Genomic DNA, 20,763 nt, shown 5'->3' with positions numbered 1-20,763 from the left:
CTCCAAAATGGGAAATTCAAATACTAAACTTCGTATTAATTTAATACTAAATACTTTGTCCCAAAGAGAAAGCCAAATCAGTCCCAAAACTGCAATGACAGGCAAACATCTCTGTCAAAAAGAGAAATATTATGGCTAAGATTAACTGAAGGTTAGAATACAACATAATTTGTGAAAAAAATCTGAAGATAAAAGATTAGCAATGCATCACAACAAAAATGAAAAGCTATTAAGGAGAAAATAATCCTGTACATTGATCTACATAAAAAATAGATCATCTTACAAGCATTTGTCTATGAAACTAGTGACAATGAATAAATATGAAATTGAATGGAACAATCACTATTTTTATTTTCATTACAACCAGTAGCAAGACATGTGAATTTATGCAGCTCAGTATCTCATGTTCTCTGTGAAGCAAGGGAGGTTCAAAAGTGTGATTCAGGAAAAGTGGCTAGATCAGAACTAGATAGCTTACAGAAAAAAAATCCATGTCAAAGAAAGCACCAAAAAAGTACAAATGGTACTTCAGAATAATTTTAAAAGTATTTGAAAGAAAGGAAGATTACAAAAGAATGAGAAAGATAGTGAAATAAAATGTACAGATATTGAAGTTTTAATAGATCCAATTTTTATTGAGCTGAAATTTCAAAAGATGTTTATTTTTGAGACTTATTCTGAATATATTTTTATTTTTAATAGCATTTTATGTTTTACCAATTGCATGTCAAGAAAATCTTAGCATTCACTTTTACAAGATTGAGTTTCAAATTTTTCTCCTTCCTTGCAAGATGATTTATGTTATTAATGTTCTATTATTATGGAAAACTTATTTTCACATTAGTCACATTAGTTTTCAAAGAAATAGATCAAAAGGGAAAAAAAAAAAAACATTACAAAGAATGAAGTAAGTGGGAAAAGTATGCTCCAGTCTCCAGAGTCCATCTGTTCTTTATCTGGATGTGAATAGCGGTTTCCTTCCTGAGTTTGTTCTGTTTGTTTTGGATCATTGTGTTGCTGAAAAGAGCTGAGTCATTTATACTTTGTCATCACACAGTGGTGTTTTTATTATAGTTTATTGACAGAACATATGTAATGGGCTGAGGTTTGAGTTGATGCACTGAGGTCCCAAGCACATGAGGCTAAATAGTAATTGGACCATACTCTATTAATATATAAGCTTGGAGAAAGAATGGCCCCCGCCCACTCTTTGTGCAAGTCCTGATGTGTTGTATAGGAAATGATGATTCTGGTGGGTGGAGGCAGGGGAGTGAAAAAGGAAGGGGAAGGAGAGACTGTTTGCTTTTTGCCATTGCGACAACTTTTTTCTGTTTGTTTCTCTTCTTCTTCCTTTTTGCTTTTTGCTGAGGCAGTTGGGGTTAAGTGACTTGCCCATGGTCACACAACCAGGAATTTTTGTCTGAGGCTGGATTTGAACTCAGGTCCTCCTGACTTCAGGGCTGGTGCTCTACCCACTGAGCCATCTCCTCCCCAAAGCAAAAAGAAGAAGAGAAACATCAGTGGAAAAAAAAAAAAAAGCAAAAAGAAGAGAAACAGAGAGACAGAGCATTTTCACTCCCCTGCCTCCACCCACCAGAATCGTCATTTCCTATACAACGCATCAGGACTTGCACAAAGAGTGGGCAGGGGCCATTCTTTCTCCAAGTGTATATATTAAGAGTATGGTCCAATTACTATTTAGCCTCATGTGCTTGAGACCTCAGTGCATCAACTCAAGCCTCAGCCCATTACAAACATATGAATGGCTAAATTTTTAACACTGACCCTTGCAAAAACTTCTGTTGCAACTTTTCCCCTCCTTCCCTCCACCCTTTCCCCTAGATGGCAGGTAGTCCCATACATGTTAAATATGTTGAAGTATATATTAAATACAATAGATGTGTACATATTTATACAGTTGTCTTGTTATACAAGAAAATTCAGATTTAGAAAGATTATAAAAATAACTTGGGAAGAAAAACAAAAATGCAAGCAAACAATACCAGAAAGAATGCAAATGTTGTGGTCCACCCTCATTTCCCAGTGTTTTCACTGGGTATAATTGGTTCTATTCATTAATGATCAATTGGAACTGATTTGGATATTCTCATTGTTGAAGAGAGCCACATCCATCAGAATTTATCCTCATATAGTTTAATTGTTGGAAGTGTATAATAATCTGGTTCTGCTCATTTCACTTAGCATCAGTTCATGTAAATTTCTCCAAGCCCTATATTCATCCTGTTGGTCATTTCTTACAGAACAATAATATTCCATAACATTCATATACCACAATTTACTCAACCGTTCTCCAATTGATGGGCATTCATTCAATTTCCAGTACAAAAAGGACTGCCACAAACATTTTTTGCACTACATATATATATATACATATATATATTTCTTTTAATATCTCTTTGAGATAAAAGTCCAGTAGTAACACTGCTGGATCAAAGGGTATGCACATTTTGATAACTTTTTGAGCACAGTTCCAAATTGCTCTCCAGAATGATTAGATGCATTCACAATTCCACCAACAATACATCAGTGTCCCAGTTTCCCCATATTCCCTCCAACATTTGTCATTATCTTTTCCTGTCATCTTAACCAATCTGGGAGGTGTGTTGTGGTATCTCAGAATTGTCTTAATTTGCATTTCTCTGATTAATAATGATTTGGAACACCTTTTCATATGGGTAGAAATAGTTTCAATTTCATCATCTGAAAATTGTCTATTCATATCCTTTGACCATTTATCAATAGGAGGGAGAATGGCTTGATTTCTTATGAATTGACTAATTTATTTTAGAAATGAGGCCTTTATCATAGCCTTTAAGTGTAAAGATGTTTTTCCAGTTTATTGCTTCCCCTCTAATCTTATCTGCATTAGTTTTCTTTGTACAAAAGCTTTTTAACTTGATATAATCAAAATTTTCTATTTTGTGATCAATATGATCTCTAGTTCTTCTTTGGTCACAAATTCCTGTCTCCTTCACAGGTTTGAGAGGTAAATTATGCTATGTTCTTCTAATTTATTTATAAGCTCATTCTTTATGCCTAGAATATCAACCCATTTTGAACCTTAGTCTTGATGTACAGTGTTAAGTGTGTGTCAATGCCTCTTTTCTGCCATACTAATTTCTAATTTTCTCATCAGTTTTTGTTTGTCAAATAGTGCATTCTTATCCCAAAAGTTGTGGTATCTGGGTTTGTCAAACACTAGATTGCTATAAGTAATGAATATTTTGTCCTGTGAACCTAACCTATTTCATTGATCAACTAGTCTGTCTTAGCCAATACCCAAATGATTTTGGTGACTGCTGTTTTATAATATAGTTTTAGATCAGGCACAGCTAGGCCACCTTCATTTGATTTTTTTTTTTCATTAATTCCCTTGAAAGTCTTGATCTTTTGCTCTTCCAGATGGATTTTGTTATTTTTTCTAGGTCATTGAAATAGTTTCTTGGGAGTCTGGTTGTATAGATTAGTTTAAGTAGTAAGTCATCTTTATTATGCTCAAATCCAAGAGCACTTAATATTTTTCCAATTGTTTAGATCTGACTTTATTTGTGTGGAAAGTGTTTTGTTGTTTTGCTCATATAGTTCCTGACTTTCCTTTGGCAGATAGATTCCCAAATATTTTATACTATTGGCAATTATTTTAAATGGAATTTCTCTTTGTATCTCTTGCTGTTGGATTTTGCTGGTGATGTATAAGAATGCTGATGATTTATGCGGATTTATTTTGTATCCTGCAACTTTTCTAAAGTTGTGGTTCTCTAAGTATATATCCTCATATTGTATGCAAAGAGTGATAATTTGGTTTCCTCGTTACCTACTCTTAATTCCTTTAATCTCTTTTTCATCTCTTATTGCTGAAGCTAGCATTTCTAACACAATATTGAATAATAATAATGATAGTGGGCAACTTTGCTTCACTCCTGATTTTATTGGGAATGGTTGCAGTTTATCACCATTACATATGATGCTTATTGATGGTTTTAAACAGATGCTACTGACTATTTTAAGGAAAAGTCAATTTATTCCTATATTCTCTAGTGTTTTTAATAGGAATGAGTGTTGGATTATATTAAATGCTTTTTCTGCATCTATTGGGATGACATAATTTTTTTGTTAATTTGGTTATATTAATAATTTTCCAAATATTGAACCAGCCCTGATTCCTGGTATAAATGCTACTTGGTCATGGTGTATTATTCTGGAGATGATTTTCTGTAATTTCTGTAATGTTTTTTCCCTAATATTTAAAGATTTTTGCATCAATGTTCATTAGGGAGATTGGTCTATAATTTTCCTTTTCTGTTTTCATCCTACCTGGTTTAGGCATCACTACCATGTCTGTGTCATAAAAGAAATTTGGTAGGACTCCTTCATTCCCTGTTTTTTCAAATATTTACATAGCATTGAAGTTAATTCTTCTTTAAATGTTTGATAGAATTCACATGTAAATCCATCTGGTCCTGAGGATTTTTTCTTAGGGAGTTGATTAATAGCTTGTTCTATTTCTTTTTCAAAAATGGGCCTATTTAACCAACTTACTTTTTCCTCTGAATGTGGGCAATGCAACATAAAGGGATATGTTACACTTAACTTATACTTGTGCCCTCTGTATATATGCTCCTTTAACTGCCATAATAATGACAAAGTTCTAATGAGTTAGTTACAAGTATCATCCTCCCATGTAGTAATGTAAATAGATAAACCTTATTTATTAAGTCCCTTATGATATCACTTTCCTGATCACCTCCTTATGCTTCTCCAGAGTCCTATATTTGAAAATCAGATTTTTCATTCATCTCTGGTTGTTTCATCACAAATATTTTAAAATCCTTTATTTAAAGACTACCTTTTTCCTGTGAAGGATTATACTCAAGCTTTGCTAAGTAATAGTTAGTTATAATCCTTTCTCTATTGTTTTCCATAATATATTCCAAGTCCTCTGGCCTTTAATAAAGAAGCTGCTAAGTCTTGTATTATCCTAACTGTGACATCACTATAATTAAGTTTTTTCTTCCTGTATGCTGACAATATTTTCTCCTTGACAAAAAAATGGAGTTGCAGAATCTGACTACAATATTTTGTAATGCTGAAGCTCGAGTTGATGCGCTGAGGTCCCAAGCACGTGAGGCTAAATAGCAATTGGACAATACTCTATTAATATATGCTTGGAGAATGGCCCCACCCGCTCTTTGTGCGAGTTTTGATATGTTGTATAGGAAATGACATAGGGATGATTTGGGTGAGTGGAGAGAGAGAGGCAGAGAGGGTGCTGGCCAAGTTCATGTCACAGCTGTTCACCTTCCTATTGCCATCCCCTTTCACCTCCATAAAGAATAAAGATCGAGGATTTTCCCTTAACCTGAATTCCTGACTCTGGCTGATTTTAAAATTCGTGATCATCACAATATTTCTTTGAGTTTTCATTTGGGGATCTCTTTCAGGAAAGTTATTAGCCAATTCTTATTATTTTGGTTTTATACTCTGATTCAAACAGAACAGTTTTCTTTGATAACCTCTTTAAAGATGACACCATGGGTTCTATTTTTTTGATCATGACTTTCATGTACTGTAATAATATTTAAATTATCTCTCCTGGACCTAATTGTCCAGGTCAGTGTTCTTCCAAAGAGATAATTCACAGTTGTCCTTTTTTTCCTTTTGTTTTGCTTTATCGTATCTGGATTTCTCATGAAGTCATTTGCTTCCATATTCTCACTTCCAATTTTTAATGAATTATTTTTTTGGATGAGATTTTGTCTTTTTTTCAATTGGTCATCATTCTTTTTTAAGCATTCTTCTCCTTGTTAGCTTTTTGTATTATGCTCATAAGCTTTTTGTATTTTATATTTTCTTTTGCATTTCCTTTTGCACCACTCTTTTCTTTTCCCTAATTTTCTTCTCTTTCTCTTATTCAATTTTAAAAATCCCTTAAAAATCTCCCAATTTAAATTTTTCTTGGAGGCTTTGGATGTAGAGGTTTTGATTGTTATTTTCTTCTGAGTATGTGTTTTGATCCTCCTTGTTACCATTTTATCTTTTATGGTCAGAAAATTTTTTACTATCTGCTTGTTTTCCTAGCTTATTACTTGGCTTTTAACTCTTTAGAATTTTTTCTAGGGTAAAGGGTGCACTGCCCCAAGTTTCACTACTTGTCTTGTGTGGTTGTGTTTAAGTTATCACATCTGCTAATCCACTGACTTTAAAACCAGAACAGAGAGGCCCAAATTGCTATATTTTGTCTTAAAAACTTCTCACTGGATTCCCTGTGCATGGCACCTCTCTGACCTGGGGGTCCCTGCAGGCATCTGTGCTAGGCTACACACACACACACACACACACACACACACTCACTCATCCTCCTGCCTATTAAGACATTTTATGGGAGAATTCATTCACATTCACAATTAAGGTTACTAACTCTTGTTTTTCTTCCATAAGCAGAAAACCAGTGTGACTCCTCTATACTCACTTCCATAGAAACATAGAATAGTTTCCAAAACAAATCTGGGCACTGTACAATTATCATTATTACAATTATTAAGACAGGAGAAATAATCTTTGAGCCCAAGAAATTTGGAACATTAGGAAGAAATGTTTCAGGTAAAAGGGGATTCCAATCCCAAAGTCAGGAAGCAAGCCAGCAGCAAGTCCTAACTCAGCAGCCACAGGAAGAAACTGAGCACCAATATGCTGGAGTAGGCAAATACCGACACTAGGAACCCCCAAATATCTCAGTATAATCAGGGAAACAGGGAGTCTGTAGCTCTGAGAATTGTCACATGCTTCAGTGTAGCCCCTGGCAAACAAGGAGACCTGAAAGTTTCAGGTGCCTAAGGAAACAAGGAAGCTTCCAGTGAACCTTAATTAACTGCCTTTATGATCTTTCTCCAAATCAACTGGTGCTATCAAAAAAGTTGCCTTTTCCATCTTTCTGTTTGATCTTCCTTGATATTTGTAATGCTTCACTTGAACAAAGTACTCTTCTCCATCACTGTGTTCATGTTGCATATAAGTATTAAGATTACAGAATATGAGCATTTTATTGTAGCATGTCAAAAATATGATTAAATGGGACTAGTTTAATTTTTTGCAAATGAATTAATTCTTTGTTATTCTAGAACGGCCCTTATGATTGCTGTCAGTGTGGAATCAATAGACTTGGTCACTGTTCTTCTTCAAAATAATGCTGATTATACTCTCCAAGATGTAGATGGATGGACAGCTGAGACATATGCTGAGCAGCATGGTTATCCTCTGTAAGTGCTGATATAATTGTAATTGTTTTTGTATTTTTGCATCTAAAAGAGAATTTTCTTCCATAAAATTGAGAATGAATGGGCCTTTCATAGGCCATTTGCATAATATAATAACTGTCTGGCAAACACCCTGGCAAACTTAAGCTCTGAGAACTGGCACATGCGTCAGAATAGCCCCAGACAAACAGGCAATTTGTAGAGGATAGATGGATAGACCTCTTTACCTGTTTCATGCTTAATGATCCTAAGAAGAAATTGAGCAAATGGCAAACTTAGGTTATTTACCATGACATAAACAAAAGAGATATGAGATGGAATCACATACTCTGAGGTCAGAATTTTCAGAAGTAATAATGATAATGGCTGATATTTTAATAGTTTTTAAAGGTTTTCCAACCTTTTATTTGACCTTCACAGAAGTTATGTAATTTAATAATAATGCACATTTATACCGGCAATGGTTTATGTTGTTTGTTTCTATTTTAATGTCTTGCTGATATCTCCATTGTAAGAGACCTAAAGTTCTGGTTTTAAGGAAAATCACCTTATGTCTTAGATGCCTTCAAATGAGTGCTAATGAAAATGAATCATAAATGTTAATAGTCAACATTAGAATTCACAGAGAGGCAGCTTGCAGGGGTAATGATGCTCAACTTGGGAGTGTTGGGGAAAGATCATGCCCCTCATGTTATGTGTGACCTTGGACAACTGTAATTTTTCTGAGTTTTAGATTAATGTTAATGTCCTAAATAAGCCTTTTGAGTTCTAAGGCTATAATTCTATAATACTGTGACCCTGAAGACAAGTGTATTATTACATCTAGATTGAATGATTAGTTTTGCTTTACAGACTACAGTAAAAACAAAAAATAATCTTAATTTAAGATTTGAGATACACAAAAGTTACTTGTTACATATACTTTTTATCTTGGTTGATGTAGACTTATTATGTTTTACTTTTTATTTTAGACATATTTATAACAAACAAATTGAAGAACAACAGGAATGTCATAATTCCTGTCCACCCCAAATTGGCTATGAAGAGAAGCCTTCTTGGAGTGGATTTGCTTTGGGTGTATCATTCCTGGACAAAAAAGGTAGAACTGACAAATCCAAATAGTTATTTTCAAAATATAATGAACAATCTTAAAATTCATAAATTCTCTGGTTTTTCTATTTTCATTTCATATTTAAAAGCAATAGGAACTATTTAATCTTTGGTTAATGATTTAGTTACCCTTGTAGGTCTACCATCCTGAAACTGGAAAAAGTGTTTTTGTTATTGTCTGCTTTACTGAAAAAAAAAAAAATTCGGTTAGGCTATAGTATTGATATCCTGATTTTTTAAATTATTCTGAATGTTTAACCAAATCATATGAAAACTCTCATATTAAATTTTATATTTGGCAATATGATTTTTTTATTATTAAATGTGGGGTAAACAATTCATATTACTTATGAATGAATATAGATATATTGATTGAGAAAACAAACAAACAGCAAAAGAGCAGAGTCATTATTTTTTTGGAACTTTGTCAGTCACTTTTCCAAGCTTTGGAAAAACATTCATAAAGCTTTCCCTTAATACAAACTAATAAAAATGAAAATTTAAAAGAATTAATAATAAGACCAAGGAATAGAAAACCTCCCCCGAGAAACCTACCCTCACGCCCCCAGAAAGAACCATTATTATTATTATTTTAAAGAAGAAAAAAGAACACCACACGATTGTTTTAGATCAATTAACCACTAAGAAGAACCAAGTCTTTCATACTTGACATTCTTACTCTTACTCTGGTTCTGCTTGTTTTGCTCAGTATCAGTTCATATAAATCTTTCCAGCCTTTCTAAAATTAGCTTAATAATCATTTTTTATACAACAATACCTTTATATACCACAGCTTGTTCAACCATTCCTAAATTGATGGGCATCTACTTATTTTTTAATTCTTTGAAACCATAAAAAATGCTGCTACAAAAATATTTCCACATGTAGGTCCTTTTCCCTCTTTTATGATTTCCTTGGGATACAAACTCAGTAATAGTACTGCTGGGTCATGAAGTATATACCTGTGATTGCCCTTTGGGCACAATTCCTGATTGCTCTGCAGAATGGATGCATCATTTCAAAACTCTATACCAAAAATGCATTAGTGTCCAGTTTTTCCACATCCCCTCCAACATTAATTATTATCTTGTCCTGTCATCTTAGCCAATCTGAGAGGTGTGAGGTGGTACCTCAGAGTTTTTAATTTGGATATCTCTAATCAAAAGTGATTAAGAGAGGTTTTTCACATGACTATAGATGGTTTTAATTTTTGTCATCTGAAAATTCTGTTCTTATCCTTTGACCCATTTTCAAATGGGAAATAATGTCTATTCTTACAAATTCTTTATGTATTTCAGAAAAGAGAACTTTGTCAGAAACACTGGCTGTAAAGATTTTTTCCCCCAGCGTTGTACTTTCCTTTTAACCTTGGTCTTATTGGTTTTGTTTTTTGCCAAAGCTTTTTAATATTATGTAATTGTGTCTATTTTGCCTTTCAAAATGTTTTCTAATTCTTCTTTGGTCATAAATTCCTTCCTTTTCCAAAGATCTGATAGGAAAATTATCCCACTGCTCTACTAATTTGTTTATACTATCATATTTATACCCAAATTATGTACCCATTTTGGCCTTATTTTGTTATGCAGTGTAGGATCCTGGTATATGCTGAGTTTGTGACATTTTCCAGATTCCCTAATAATTTTTGTCAAATACTGAGTTTTTATTCCAAAAGCTAGACTTTGGGGGTTTATCAAATACTAGATTACTATAGACATTGATTGTGATCATGTGTTTCTAATCTATTCCACTGATCCACTACTCTAGTCAATAATAAAATGTTTTTGATGACTGCTGCTTTATATTAAAGTTTTAGTTTTGGTATTGCTAAGCCACCCACCATTTCTTGTATTTTTTTCCATTAATTTCTGTGATCTTCTTGACAAATCAACTCCAATTCTAAATTCTCATTCAATTTGAGGAATCCTTATCTGATCAGCTCAGGCTGTCCCAGCCCCCATCAAGAATCCTGGTCTGATCAGCTTAGGCTGTCTCAGCCCCATACCAAGATACCCAACATAATACCTCAACTAACGTCTTTGCAGATGGCCCATGCACTTTGCTAGGACCCTGTTGACTGAGAAAAAACTATCCATTTCCAAATAAAAATCTGCTGCCACTATAGAAGTCAGTCCCTTGTAAACTGATTCTATCCAATAATAAACTTTCATTTTGCAACTAATAATTTGGGAACGAGTGAATTCTTTCACTCTGAACCTTTGGCTAATTTAAAGGGGATATTTAATAACTCTTTTATTTCCACTAACCTCTTGACCACAAGGAATTGAGAGCATTAAAAACCACATCACTATCACACCACCTCCTTTTCTTGTGTTTTTAGAACGCACCCTACCTACTATATTTATTAAATTTCCATCACTCCTTCACCTTTTCTTTGTTTTTTCCTGTTTTTTTTTTTCGCCCTTCTAATTTCCCTCTCCCTTTTTTTGTCCTTTTTCTCCTCCTACTTCTTCATAAGGTTATTAATTTTTTTTATCCAATTGAATGATTTAAGTTATTCCCCCTTCTGAGCCCAAACTGATGAGACTGATATTCACATAATGCTCATTCCCCTCTTTTTTCCTGGATTTTAATAGGTCTTTTGCACTTCTTAATGTGATTGAATTTTGAATTTTCCCATTATTCTTCCTTGTTCCTTTTTTTTTTCCAGTACATTTTTTCCCAGCCATTACTGTTTTCCTTTGATATCATCAAATCAGCGGCCATTCAAAACCATATCCTTCCTTCATATGATGCCCCTCCTCTGCCCCAATGACAGATAGAGATTATTTTCTTAAGTTTGCTTTCTTGCCTCCTTTTGCATTTGGCCAATTGAAATTACAAATGAGTTGTTTTGTTTGTTTTTCCCCCATTACACAAATTCTTTTTCTAAGAGTTGTTTTCATTTACCATTTCAATAAAACCTTTTTAAGGAGTGGCTTTCTTCAGACAAATTCTGTTTTTCCTTTTCTAAAGCTCTCATTTCCTATCTCCATTTCCCCTAATAACTCTCTTTTAAGATCCTTTTTGATTCTTCCAATAGAATCTTTTGAGTTGGAGACTAAATTTTATCATCTTTTGATGTTTCACCTGGAGGCATTTTGCCTCTAGTGTCTTTAGGGTTTGAGATCTGTTCTTCCCTGTCTCCATGAATCCTATCTATGGTCAGAATTCTTTTTGCTTTTAATTTTTAAAGGATGAGGTCTGCTCTTCTATAGGCAACAGTAATGTCACACTTCCTTGGGGCCAGCACTCCTGGATTCCTTCCAGGACTGTGTACATGTGGCCAAACCCCACTTGTTATGTTGGGTGTCAGGGTCTTACTATTTGCCTTCTTTAATTGCATTGAAGGTCTCACTGGTAGCCTCCTGATTCACTGATTTCTGAATCAGGTCAGGTCAGAGTGTCAATAGATCTACCTAGTATTCAGAGGCCACTCGGACCTGGGTCCCTGTACTGTGCCTGTGCTGGGTCACCTCCATGCCACCCTAACATTTTGATAGTTCTTCCTAAATATCTTCTACAGGATATCTGTTATATACCAAATTTTTGTGGGGTCCATCCCTTCAAATCAGTTCAGAGGCTTGATCTGGTACTAACCTGAGGGAAGTCAGTAAGAGCTCAGACAAAGACTTGTCTGACATATTGGCTCTGCCTCCTTTTACCTTTTTTAGAAACTGCTATAGTAATATATCTAAATAGGGAAAAGCATTAGTTACTTTATTCTGTATGAATTTAGCTGACTTGTTTCAGACCTTCCACTCTGTGTGATAGAATACCATATTATGCTGCAAAATATGGCATGACATTTTTAGCTTATTTATGTTTAAATGGGGAGAAAGAATATAAGAGTAATGTTGGTTACTCACATAATCTTTACTAGATAACCCAGTATCTATTAGGCTGTATATACAAGCACATTTTACATGTTTTATATATAAAATACATCAGAATGCAGAGGGAACTCTAAATTCTCAGTCTGAGCAGACACAGAGAATACTCTTACAGGTCCTAACCAGCTGTCAAACCTAGATAAAAAATTATCATTTACAGCTAGAAGTCATGGGTTTAAAACTTACTTGTGATACATACCTGGTTGATTCTACCCAGTTTGCTTAGCCTCAATTTACTAATTCACTTAATATACCTATCAATGAAGGAAATTCTTATCACTGTGATTTCCATACAAATGAAATCTCATATCTAGTTGAACATAACGAGTTCAAAAGCAACCTGGCAGCATTGTGTTGGATGGCTTGGAGAAAGTAAATTTTGGAGAATAGTTATAAATCAAGTAATAAAATATGCCCAGTGAAATGGGCAATGGTCACTTCTTAGTTCTTTCCCTTAGACCCATATGATGGATGAGAGAAAACAAAAAGGAAGTGCTTATTTCATTTCCTAACTGAATATTTATATTAAATTTTGCAGTTAAAGGTCAGAAGAAATAATAGTTGTGCATTGTATATCATAAGTTTTGTTTTTATTTTTTGCTTCCCTTTCCAGGAAGGGTTGAAAAGAGAAAATACATTGATTTGCTGTTGATTAACACATTTCTTTTAGGGATTATAGAGGTCTACATTGTTTTAGACCTCTTGCCCATGGAGGAGAGGTAGAAATATATTATGTCATATTAAACAGGATATCTATGGATTTCTCCTATTTATAGAATGGAACAAATTAAGCCATGCCATGTCATGTTGCATTTGGCAGTACTACATCTCCAAATATTCCGAACTGTGGTGGAAAAGGTCATCTTTTTCAATGTGGTCTTTTTGCAATCTATTTTTCCTTCTATTTTTGGTATATGCTAGAGATATTATGCTCTGTCAGTGTGAAGCAGTGAATATAACCAAATCACTGACAGATATCTTAATACTTTAAGACCACCTCTTTATACCGACTTCATTCTACTTAGAGACATTTATCTACAGCACAATTCTATTTAAATCATATGCTTCACACTGTCAACAAATTGTATAAGTGCTTTAAAATTATGCTTTTCATATTACACGTTATGGAAATGCTTTAAAATTATGCTTTTTACATTAATTCTATTTATGTAGTAAGTTTTAATTGTATTTTAATTTTTTTCTACAATAGCGAAAGAAAGTTATGCAGAAGATTCTATAAACAACAGGTAGGCTTTGTAGCAGGTTTATATTTCTTTTAATTTATCCTCTTGGTCCAATGAGTTTTTCAATCTAGGGCAAAGCAGACTCTCATGCCTCCAAAAGTCATATCTTAATTTCACCAGTTTCCACTAGTACATTAATCCATATTTGTCTTTCAAAAAATTAGCTTTACTAAACAACTAATTGGTATGTGTGTATGTACACACACACATATATATATATGTATATATATGCATCATTATGTGTGTATATATGTTTCTATGCATATAAAATGTGATATACAAATATACACAAATATAAACAATACATGTATACACATCCAAAGACACATACACACATTTATGCACACTCTGTGGTGTGTGTGTGTGTGTGCGCATGCGTGCGTGTGTGTACACTTAATTTATCCATAAGATTGGCAACTATTTTGTATTGAGTGTTTACTGAGAATGCTAAAGGATTAAGTGACTTGTTTGGATTCATAAAATTTGTATTTGACAAAGGACAAACTTGAATCCATTATATTTTTACCTCCTTTCTACATCCTATCTACAATGCCCTACTGTAATTATTGTTATTACTAATAGTTATAGAACTGGTTCATTCTTCAATAATAACTATTAGTTATGGCCATACCACATAACAGTCACTTGAGATGAATTCCTAACAAGCGTTTTAAAGTACATCTACAGTGCAAATATGTATCATCTTATCCTTGTGGAGATTCATCTAAGTGCTCAGAAAAAAGTTATCAAGATGGGTCACTGGGACCAGGATCCTAAATTAAGGCAAGAAACGGTATTGAAAATTACTCAGCAAGGAGAGAAGCAATAGAAAAGAAGAGGGAAGTGTCTGGTGAGTGGTTTCTGCTTGGAACTCGTGTGGACAACTGTGGTGGAAAGCTACTTTTCTCACTTTGAGACATTGACAAGAATATTCTTGTTACCAATTAGAGACATATACACAAGCTAGCATTGTATCTTGAGAAGTAGTAGTAAACCTTTTTTTTTTTTTTTTTATGAAATACATTTCTCTGGAGCTCCTAGAAAGGCAAACAGATATGGCAAAGCATTAGTTGTAAAGGCCATTAACAACAATGACTAAAGATACTAAAATATCTCACTTCTAGTGAACTCCTTTTGTCACAGCACAGGATGTTGTTTTGAAGTGATCTACAGATTCTGTGCTCTTTGTGGCTAAGGTGAAAAGTCTGGAGAACAAAGGATTTCTACTTTTTAGATGATCAAATAGAATGCAGTGTTCCTGGAAATGATTAATTTAAAAAAGAAAAGAAAAAAGAGAGGCAAAGTGGGGAATGATTGTGTCAGAAGGTTAGTGGGAAGAATCCCATGATACAAGCTCAACATTTAGAACAGTTCTTCCTACTTTTGTCCAAGAATGAAGAAGTATCAGATAAATAAATCACCCAGGTATCAAGAGGGAGAGCCGTTCCTAATATGACAAATTCACCTGAGATCTTATCACAACCCTGATTTGAGACAGCTCTTGGGTCAAATCATATATGATTAAGCAAGATGTTTCAAGTGACATGGCTTTTTAAAGTCAGAGGGAAGAGGGGGAGGGGGATTAAGGACTTGATCTAGGGAGTAAAGTGACAATTAAGAGGGACTTAAGGAGAGCACAGGAAATGATCTAAGTAAAAGTAAACTCAAATACCTTGTGTTTATGTGAGAAGTTGCAGGATGCCTAATGAGATGATTGAGTCAGTCTCAGATAAACTAACAAGACAGTCCTGGGAAATTGATCTCCCTTTGTAGGGGATTATGGTTGATGGAGATGTTGCAGCATTTGCATTATTCTTACTAATGGGACAGAATGAGCTCTTTAGTTTTGAATTTAAGGGAAAACAAATGTGAATATCATTTTGAATCCTTAAGAATTTGGAAAAAATAAGAGATTAAAAGTTAACAAATTCAGGAGGCCTTGAGAAAATGAAGTGACTTGAATTGAAGCAGACTCCAGCTAAAGTAGGAAAAGAAAATGAGCCCAAGGAGGATTTAAAGAGATGGAGGACAGAACAAAGAAAACAAGGTGAAGGTTATAAGGAAGAGAAGAAGAGTGGGAATTGAACTAAAAAGACAAAAAGAAAAAGTATGTTAAAAAACAAGACCAAAAATAGAAAGTCAATTGGCAAGTTTAAGGAGAAGGTAACAGAAATTGGCCATGTTCTATCAAAACTAGAACTAAAAAAAAGAACGAAAAGCTATCTTTGAACTAACACATTCTAGGAAACTGAAAAGAGAACTGCCTTGGGGTCAGTGGACTGGGAGTGGGAGTAGGAATAAAGATAAACTGGATTCAAGTTTTCCCTCTGTCACACTCAGCAAGCGTCACCCAGCAACTTTGATTGATAGACAACATTTGCCGATCTACATTATTGCCTCTCTGGAAAGTTCCCTGAACAATCACAAGGCATGTACCCCACACTACTTGAATCCTGGACACCACTACACTGCCCCTCCACCCCAGGTGAATTTGAGAAATGTGGCAATGAAATTCCCTGAAAGCAGATTACAATAGCAATTGTAAAAACTGATTGCAGGAAGGCAGATAAATGCTTCTCCTTTTAATAAAGACTTTTCTGAGACAGGAATGTATGGCCTATTCTCCTATCTAAAGGGCATGTAGGCAAATCAGTGGGTGATATCTTCGGTTTGGAATCAAAAAGATTCCTCTTTATGAGTTCTAATCTGGATCAGATACTTGTTATTTTGTGACTCCTGTTTGCCTTAATCCTGTTTGCCTCAGTTTACTAATTTGTGAAATGAACTTGAAAAGAAATGTTAAACCAAGAATATGTCAAACGGGATCACAAAACTCAAACACTACTGAAATAATTGAACAATAAATACAACATATCTAGCTGAAACCTGTGGAAGGTAACTTAAAAAAAAAATAAGAAACAAGAAACTCACAGTGAGTGTTTTGTCAGAACCTAGTAGGGAAGGCACAGAGAACAGTGACATGCTACAAATAGATTCCGGGTTTTGATGACTCTGCGATTTATAATGCCCCATTGTGTTCATTTGTAAAATTTAGAAGCAAGTAAAAATTTAAAATGAGATTATCCTGGAGGATAGACCTATTGATAGTTTTTACATAAATATTTTCTTCTCTGCCAAAATAAATATTGGAATACGAATTATTGATATATCCTCCTCTATTAAGTCATCTTTTGTAAGTGTATCATTTAGTGTTAAAGCACCTTGCAACAACTAAAACCCTTCTTGTTCATGATTAACTTCTGGAAATTAAAGTATTAATTTTGGTTTCTTTTTGAAAGCCTCTCTGACAACCCAGGACCTGCCAATCACTTGCCAAGCACAAAAAGTGAATTGGATTTTTATACGGAGGTAAAGATTGAATTTTTTTCTACTCTATTTCAGTTTGGAGGGTGCTTTGCTTTGTTAAAATATTAGGTACATTTAGTATTTAACATCAAAGATCCGAATGGAGTTAAATGGACACAAATGATTTTAAAACAAATATGCCTTTGTAGTGTATCAAGCTTTCTTTCAAGTTTCTCCACCTCTGGCTTAGTTTTGTTGTGTGTTTTTATGTTTTTATTTTTTTTCTAAAAAACTAGGTGAAATCAACTTTTATACAATTTGCTTTCTGCTAATATTTCTATATCACTCCATATTTCCTTGTACTTTTCTATTTTTCTGTGCTTTTCTGAGTATTTGGAATAGAGGACCAGGCTTCATATGCCATGACAGCCACTTTAAAACAAATGGAATTTTAAAATCTTTGTTTCTTAGATGATATTTAAGATCCCTTCTAGATCCAAATTTGTGATACATACCATAATATTTTTCTCTAAATGCTGGGTGTACATATTGCTTCCAATATATTTTTACAAATAGAGCAGCTAACAATATTTTTGTACACATAGATCCTAATTTTCCTTCCTTTGCTCTTTTTAGGAAATTCTCAACAATAGAATCAAAACACAGAATCAGTTTTATGACTGTTGTATGTTTTCTAAACATGGACCAATGTGAAGTCCTCCTAGAGGCATATTAGAATTTCCCACTATTTGCATTTATTTTGTTTTTCTATGGCATTTTATTTACTTTTAAAAATTAATTTTAAAAAAGTAAGAAAAAGAAAAACGGAAAAGTCATAAAAAGCAAAATAAAGCAAAATAAAAGAGAACATTGTCATGTGCCCTGCAAAATTTCAGAAAGGATTCAAAATATATAACAAATTGCAAGATCAATAAATAATATATACTTTATATTAGAGAGAGAATTATATTCATGAATGTCCATTTTTTCTTCTTTATAAATTTGTTCTTTGCTTGTCTGCTGTATAAATTATTTATTTGATCTTTTTCTCCCTTTCATTCCCCCTCCCACCCTCAAATAAGTTAAAGGTAAAAAAAGAAATATTTATGTAGAAATATGTATGTATATATTATATACACATACCCCCCACAAAAGCATGCCTTTCTTATCCGTGCTTACTCTTTAATTAAATTTTGCTCCATAACTGTCCTTGATATTACTTAAACTCTCCCCATCCAAGGATCCTTCCCTTACCTTTTTCCCTCATACTTTGATTCCCTGTCTGCCCATCCCTCTGTCCTTATTTCTTTATAGATTTTGGAGGCTCCTATACTCTTCATGGTATATATGTAGTGTTGACTATTGAACCCATTCCGGATGTGAGTAGATTTTCAGAATTCAGTTTTCTTCCCCTCTCTCTAAGGCCAGTTAGTTAGGCCATCTAATTCTACACTTCATTTGTATAACATTATTATTATTTTACTTTAATTCTTAACATTCTTTTTGTTGATATGAATCTTAAATATATAGCATACATTTCCCATGTAAAAAGAATAAACAATTTATTGATGTTTAAACATCATGAGTTCCTTAAAAGTGATTTTTGATACTGATTTTTATATGTTAAATTTTCTGTTAGGTTCAGGTTTGGTTGATGTCCTGAAAATTTTCAAGTTCATTTAGTATTCATTTTTTCTCATTCAGAATTATAGGTAATTTTGCTGTATACATTTTTGGCCACAGGCCTAGTTTTTTTGATTGTAGGTAGATTCCAGAGGCTGCTGTCTGTTATTGAAGATGCTGATAAGTCTTGTACAGTTCTAATTGTAGCTCCAGAGTATTTGAATATTTTAACAGGCTTTGCCCAATTCTAATTTTCAATTATTTTTATATTTGAGACTCTGTACCTCCTAGTTCATTAACTTTTTTTCATATCTTCTTGATTTTCTTGGATTGCTTTTATTTTTATTTTATTTAATTTTCCCTCAATGTGTCTCATTTGATTTTTGAATTTTTTTAATTTCTTCTATATATTCTCTCTGGGTAGGAAGTCATATTATTCATTGTGGAAGAAGCTTTCTGTTACTAAAGTGTCATCCTCTGAAGATTAAACCCTGGTCTTCCCTATTCTAATAATGTCTTTCAGTAGTGGGGTTCTTAATTCTTTGCTGGTTTAATTTTTTTTTTTGAATGAGATATTAGTGCAAGCACCTCATTCTCTAATATGATTAGGAACCCCAAACCAAGAGCTCCACCTGCCTTCAAGTGCCCACAGCCAATAGCATTTCTGCTCTACTGCTTCTGTACTCACCAGGTGCTGATTAGGGCCTTGTCTCAGCAGCACAGTGGGGATTCCCAATCAGCTGAGATTCACTTTTGTCTTTCTGGACTCAAACCTCAACTTGACAAAAAAGTATGGTGAAAGTCTTTGTGTTTCCTGCTGAGGCTCCAGCCAAGCTGAGCTAGCTGAGGGATTCCCACTTAATATTTCTGTGGGGTTAGCCTGGAGGTGCTTGCACTTCAGACAGGTTATCCCTCAGCCTTGGATCTTTACAGATCTTCTTGGGTTATATCAGAACTGTTCTTCCCCAGGTCATTTTGATCTTTCACCAGTCTGTGCTCACCCTGAAACACAAATTTGTTCTTTTTGTGGGAAAAGTATAGCGAGCTGACTTCTCTATCTTTCTAGAATTCTTCCCGCTTTGTAATTTTTTACGTTCTGGGTGATGATAAACTTGTGTTTATTTTTAAGTTTCTCTGAGTGTTGGGAAATTGGAACATTTTTCTTGATAATATTTTTTATTCAGTCATTTCTTCATTTTAAGGTATTTTGCTAGATTTAGAGACTTATCAAGTATAACCAATTGTATCTTTAGTATGCCCCCTTTCTGTGACTGAAAAGTTACTGCCCAAGTAAATCGGCCTATATTATATTTGAACAGCTCTAATAGAAATGTTTCCTACCTTTCTATATTGTGCAGCCAGGATTAATGGTTCTGACTTGAGTCAAGTTGAAGAAATCAATACTTTTTTTCTGCATTCTAATTCCTTAATTTTTGAATGACTATTATCCTGGTATCCTTTAAATCATCTTTTCTATTGACTAGACACCTCACTTGCTTAACAGACCTTCCTGTTATATAAATCATGCATGACTTAAGAAAAATTAAAGGCAGCATGGCATACTTGAAAGTAGTCACACCTCTGATATATATAGGCAAGTCATTTAACATCTCAGTGTTCTAGACATTGGTAGCATTTGTGGAGGGAATTTTTTCTTCAGGTGGCTCCTTGTACTAGTTAAATCACATAAATAAGCATATAAATAATGTATGAAAGTGTATACACACACACACACACACACACACACTTACACAGAGAAAAACACAGGAATAAAGTGACAATGATACTAAGCTTTCCTTTTAGGTGAAAGAGGAAAACCAAAAGCACCAATATAATAAAATGGAAACATTGGAGAGAAAAGATAATAATTTCAATGAAAACAGAAAAACTGGCAAAGAATTATTTTCTATGGAGATTCATTATCAGCATGGTAAAGATGAGGAAAATAAAATTCCCGGGGAAGAAATTCCAATAACAAGCATTTCCTCTAAGGGAAATTTAGTACCAGTGCACCATGCTTTAAAGAGGTAAGTTTATCAAAATATTAATATTTTGACTATTATTGTCAAATATTAACTTTCATGGTATGTTCAGTTTGCTCTAAAAATCTAGATTCAGATTCACTCTGCATTCACTTGTTTTTGCTGAGAAAGAAATTAAGAATGCATGAATGTAGACTGTTCTATTGCTGTAAATGTGTTCTTTTATTTCAGAACTGTTACATGAAATAAGGTAGGTAGCCTTTGATGAGACCCAAAAGAATAGCATATAATATGTGGGTAGCAAGAAGCAAAGTAGTTTGCAAAAGTTGGCAAA

The 20,763-nt window shown here is 33.9% G+C and overlaps 1 protein-coding gene across 18 annotated transcripts in view; it reads left to right on the top strand.

The window, feature by feature from the left end:
- LOC127564017 (ankyrin repeat domain-containing protein 26-like) overlaps positions 1–20,763 on the top strand; it is a 114,974-nt gene that overhangs the window by 19,254 nt on the left and 74,957 nt on the right. For all 18 annotated transcript variants that reach the window (XM_052000232.1, XM_052000240.1, XM_052000244.1 and 15 more), the window contains exons 5-9: positions 7,140–7,277; positions 8,246–8,373; positions 13,485–13,521; positions 16,818–16,887; positions 20,251–20,474. In XM_052000232.1, coding sequence (XP_051856192.1) covers positions 7,140–7,277; positions 8,246–8,373; positions 13,485–13,521; positions 16,818–16,887; positions 20,251–20,474 — 597 coding nt within the window. The remainder of the gene's footprint in view (positions 1–7,139; positions 7,278–8,245; positions 8,374–13,484; positions 13,522–16,817; positions 16,888–20,250; positions 20,475–20,763) is intronic.

The sequence above is a fragment of the Antechinus flavipes genome, chromosome 5 (assembly GCF_016432865.1).
Source record: "Antechinus flavipes isolate AdamAnt ecotype Samford, QLD, Australia chromosome 5, AdamAnt_v2, whole genome shotgun sequence".
Classification (NCBI taxonomy): domain Eukaryota; kingdom Metazoa; phylum Chordata; class Mammalia; order Dasyuromorphia; family Dasyuridae; genus Antechinus; species Antechinus flavipes.
The sequence above is the reverse complement of the archived record's forward strand: the minus strand, read 5'-3'. Positions and strand labels throughout refer to the sequence as shown.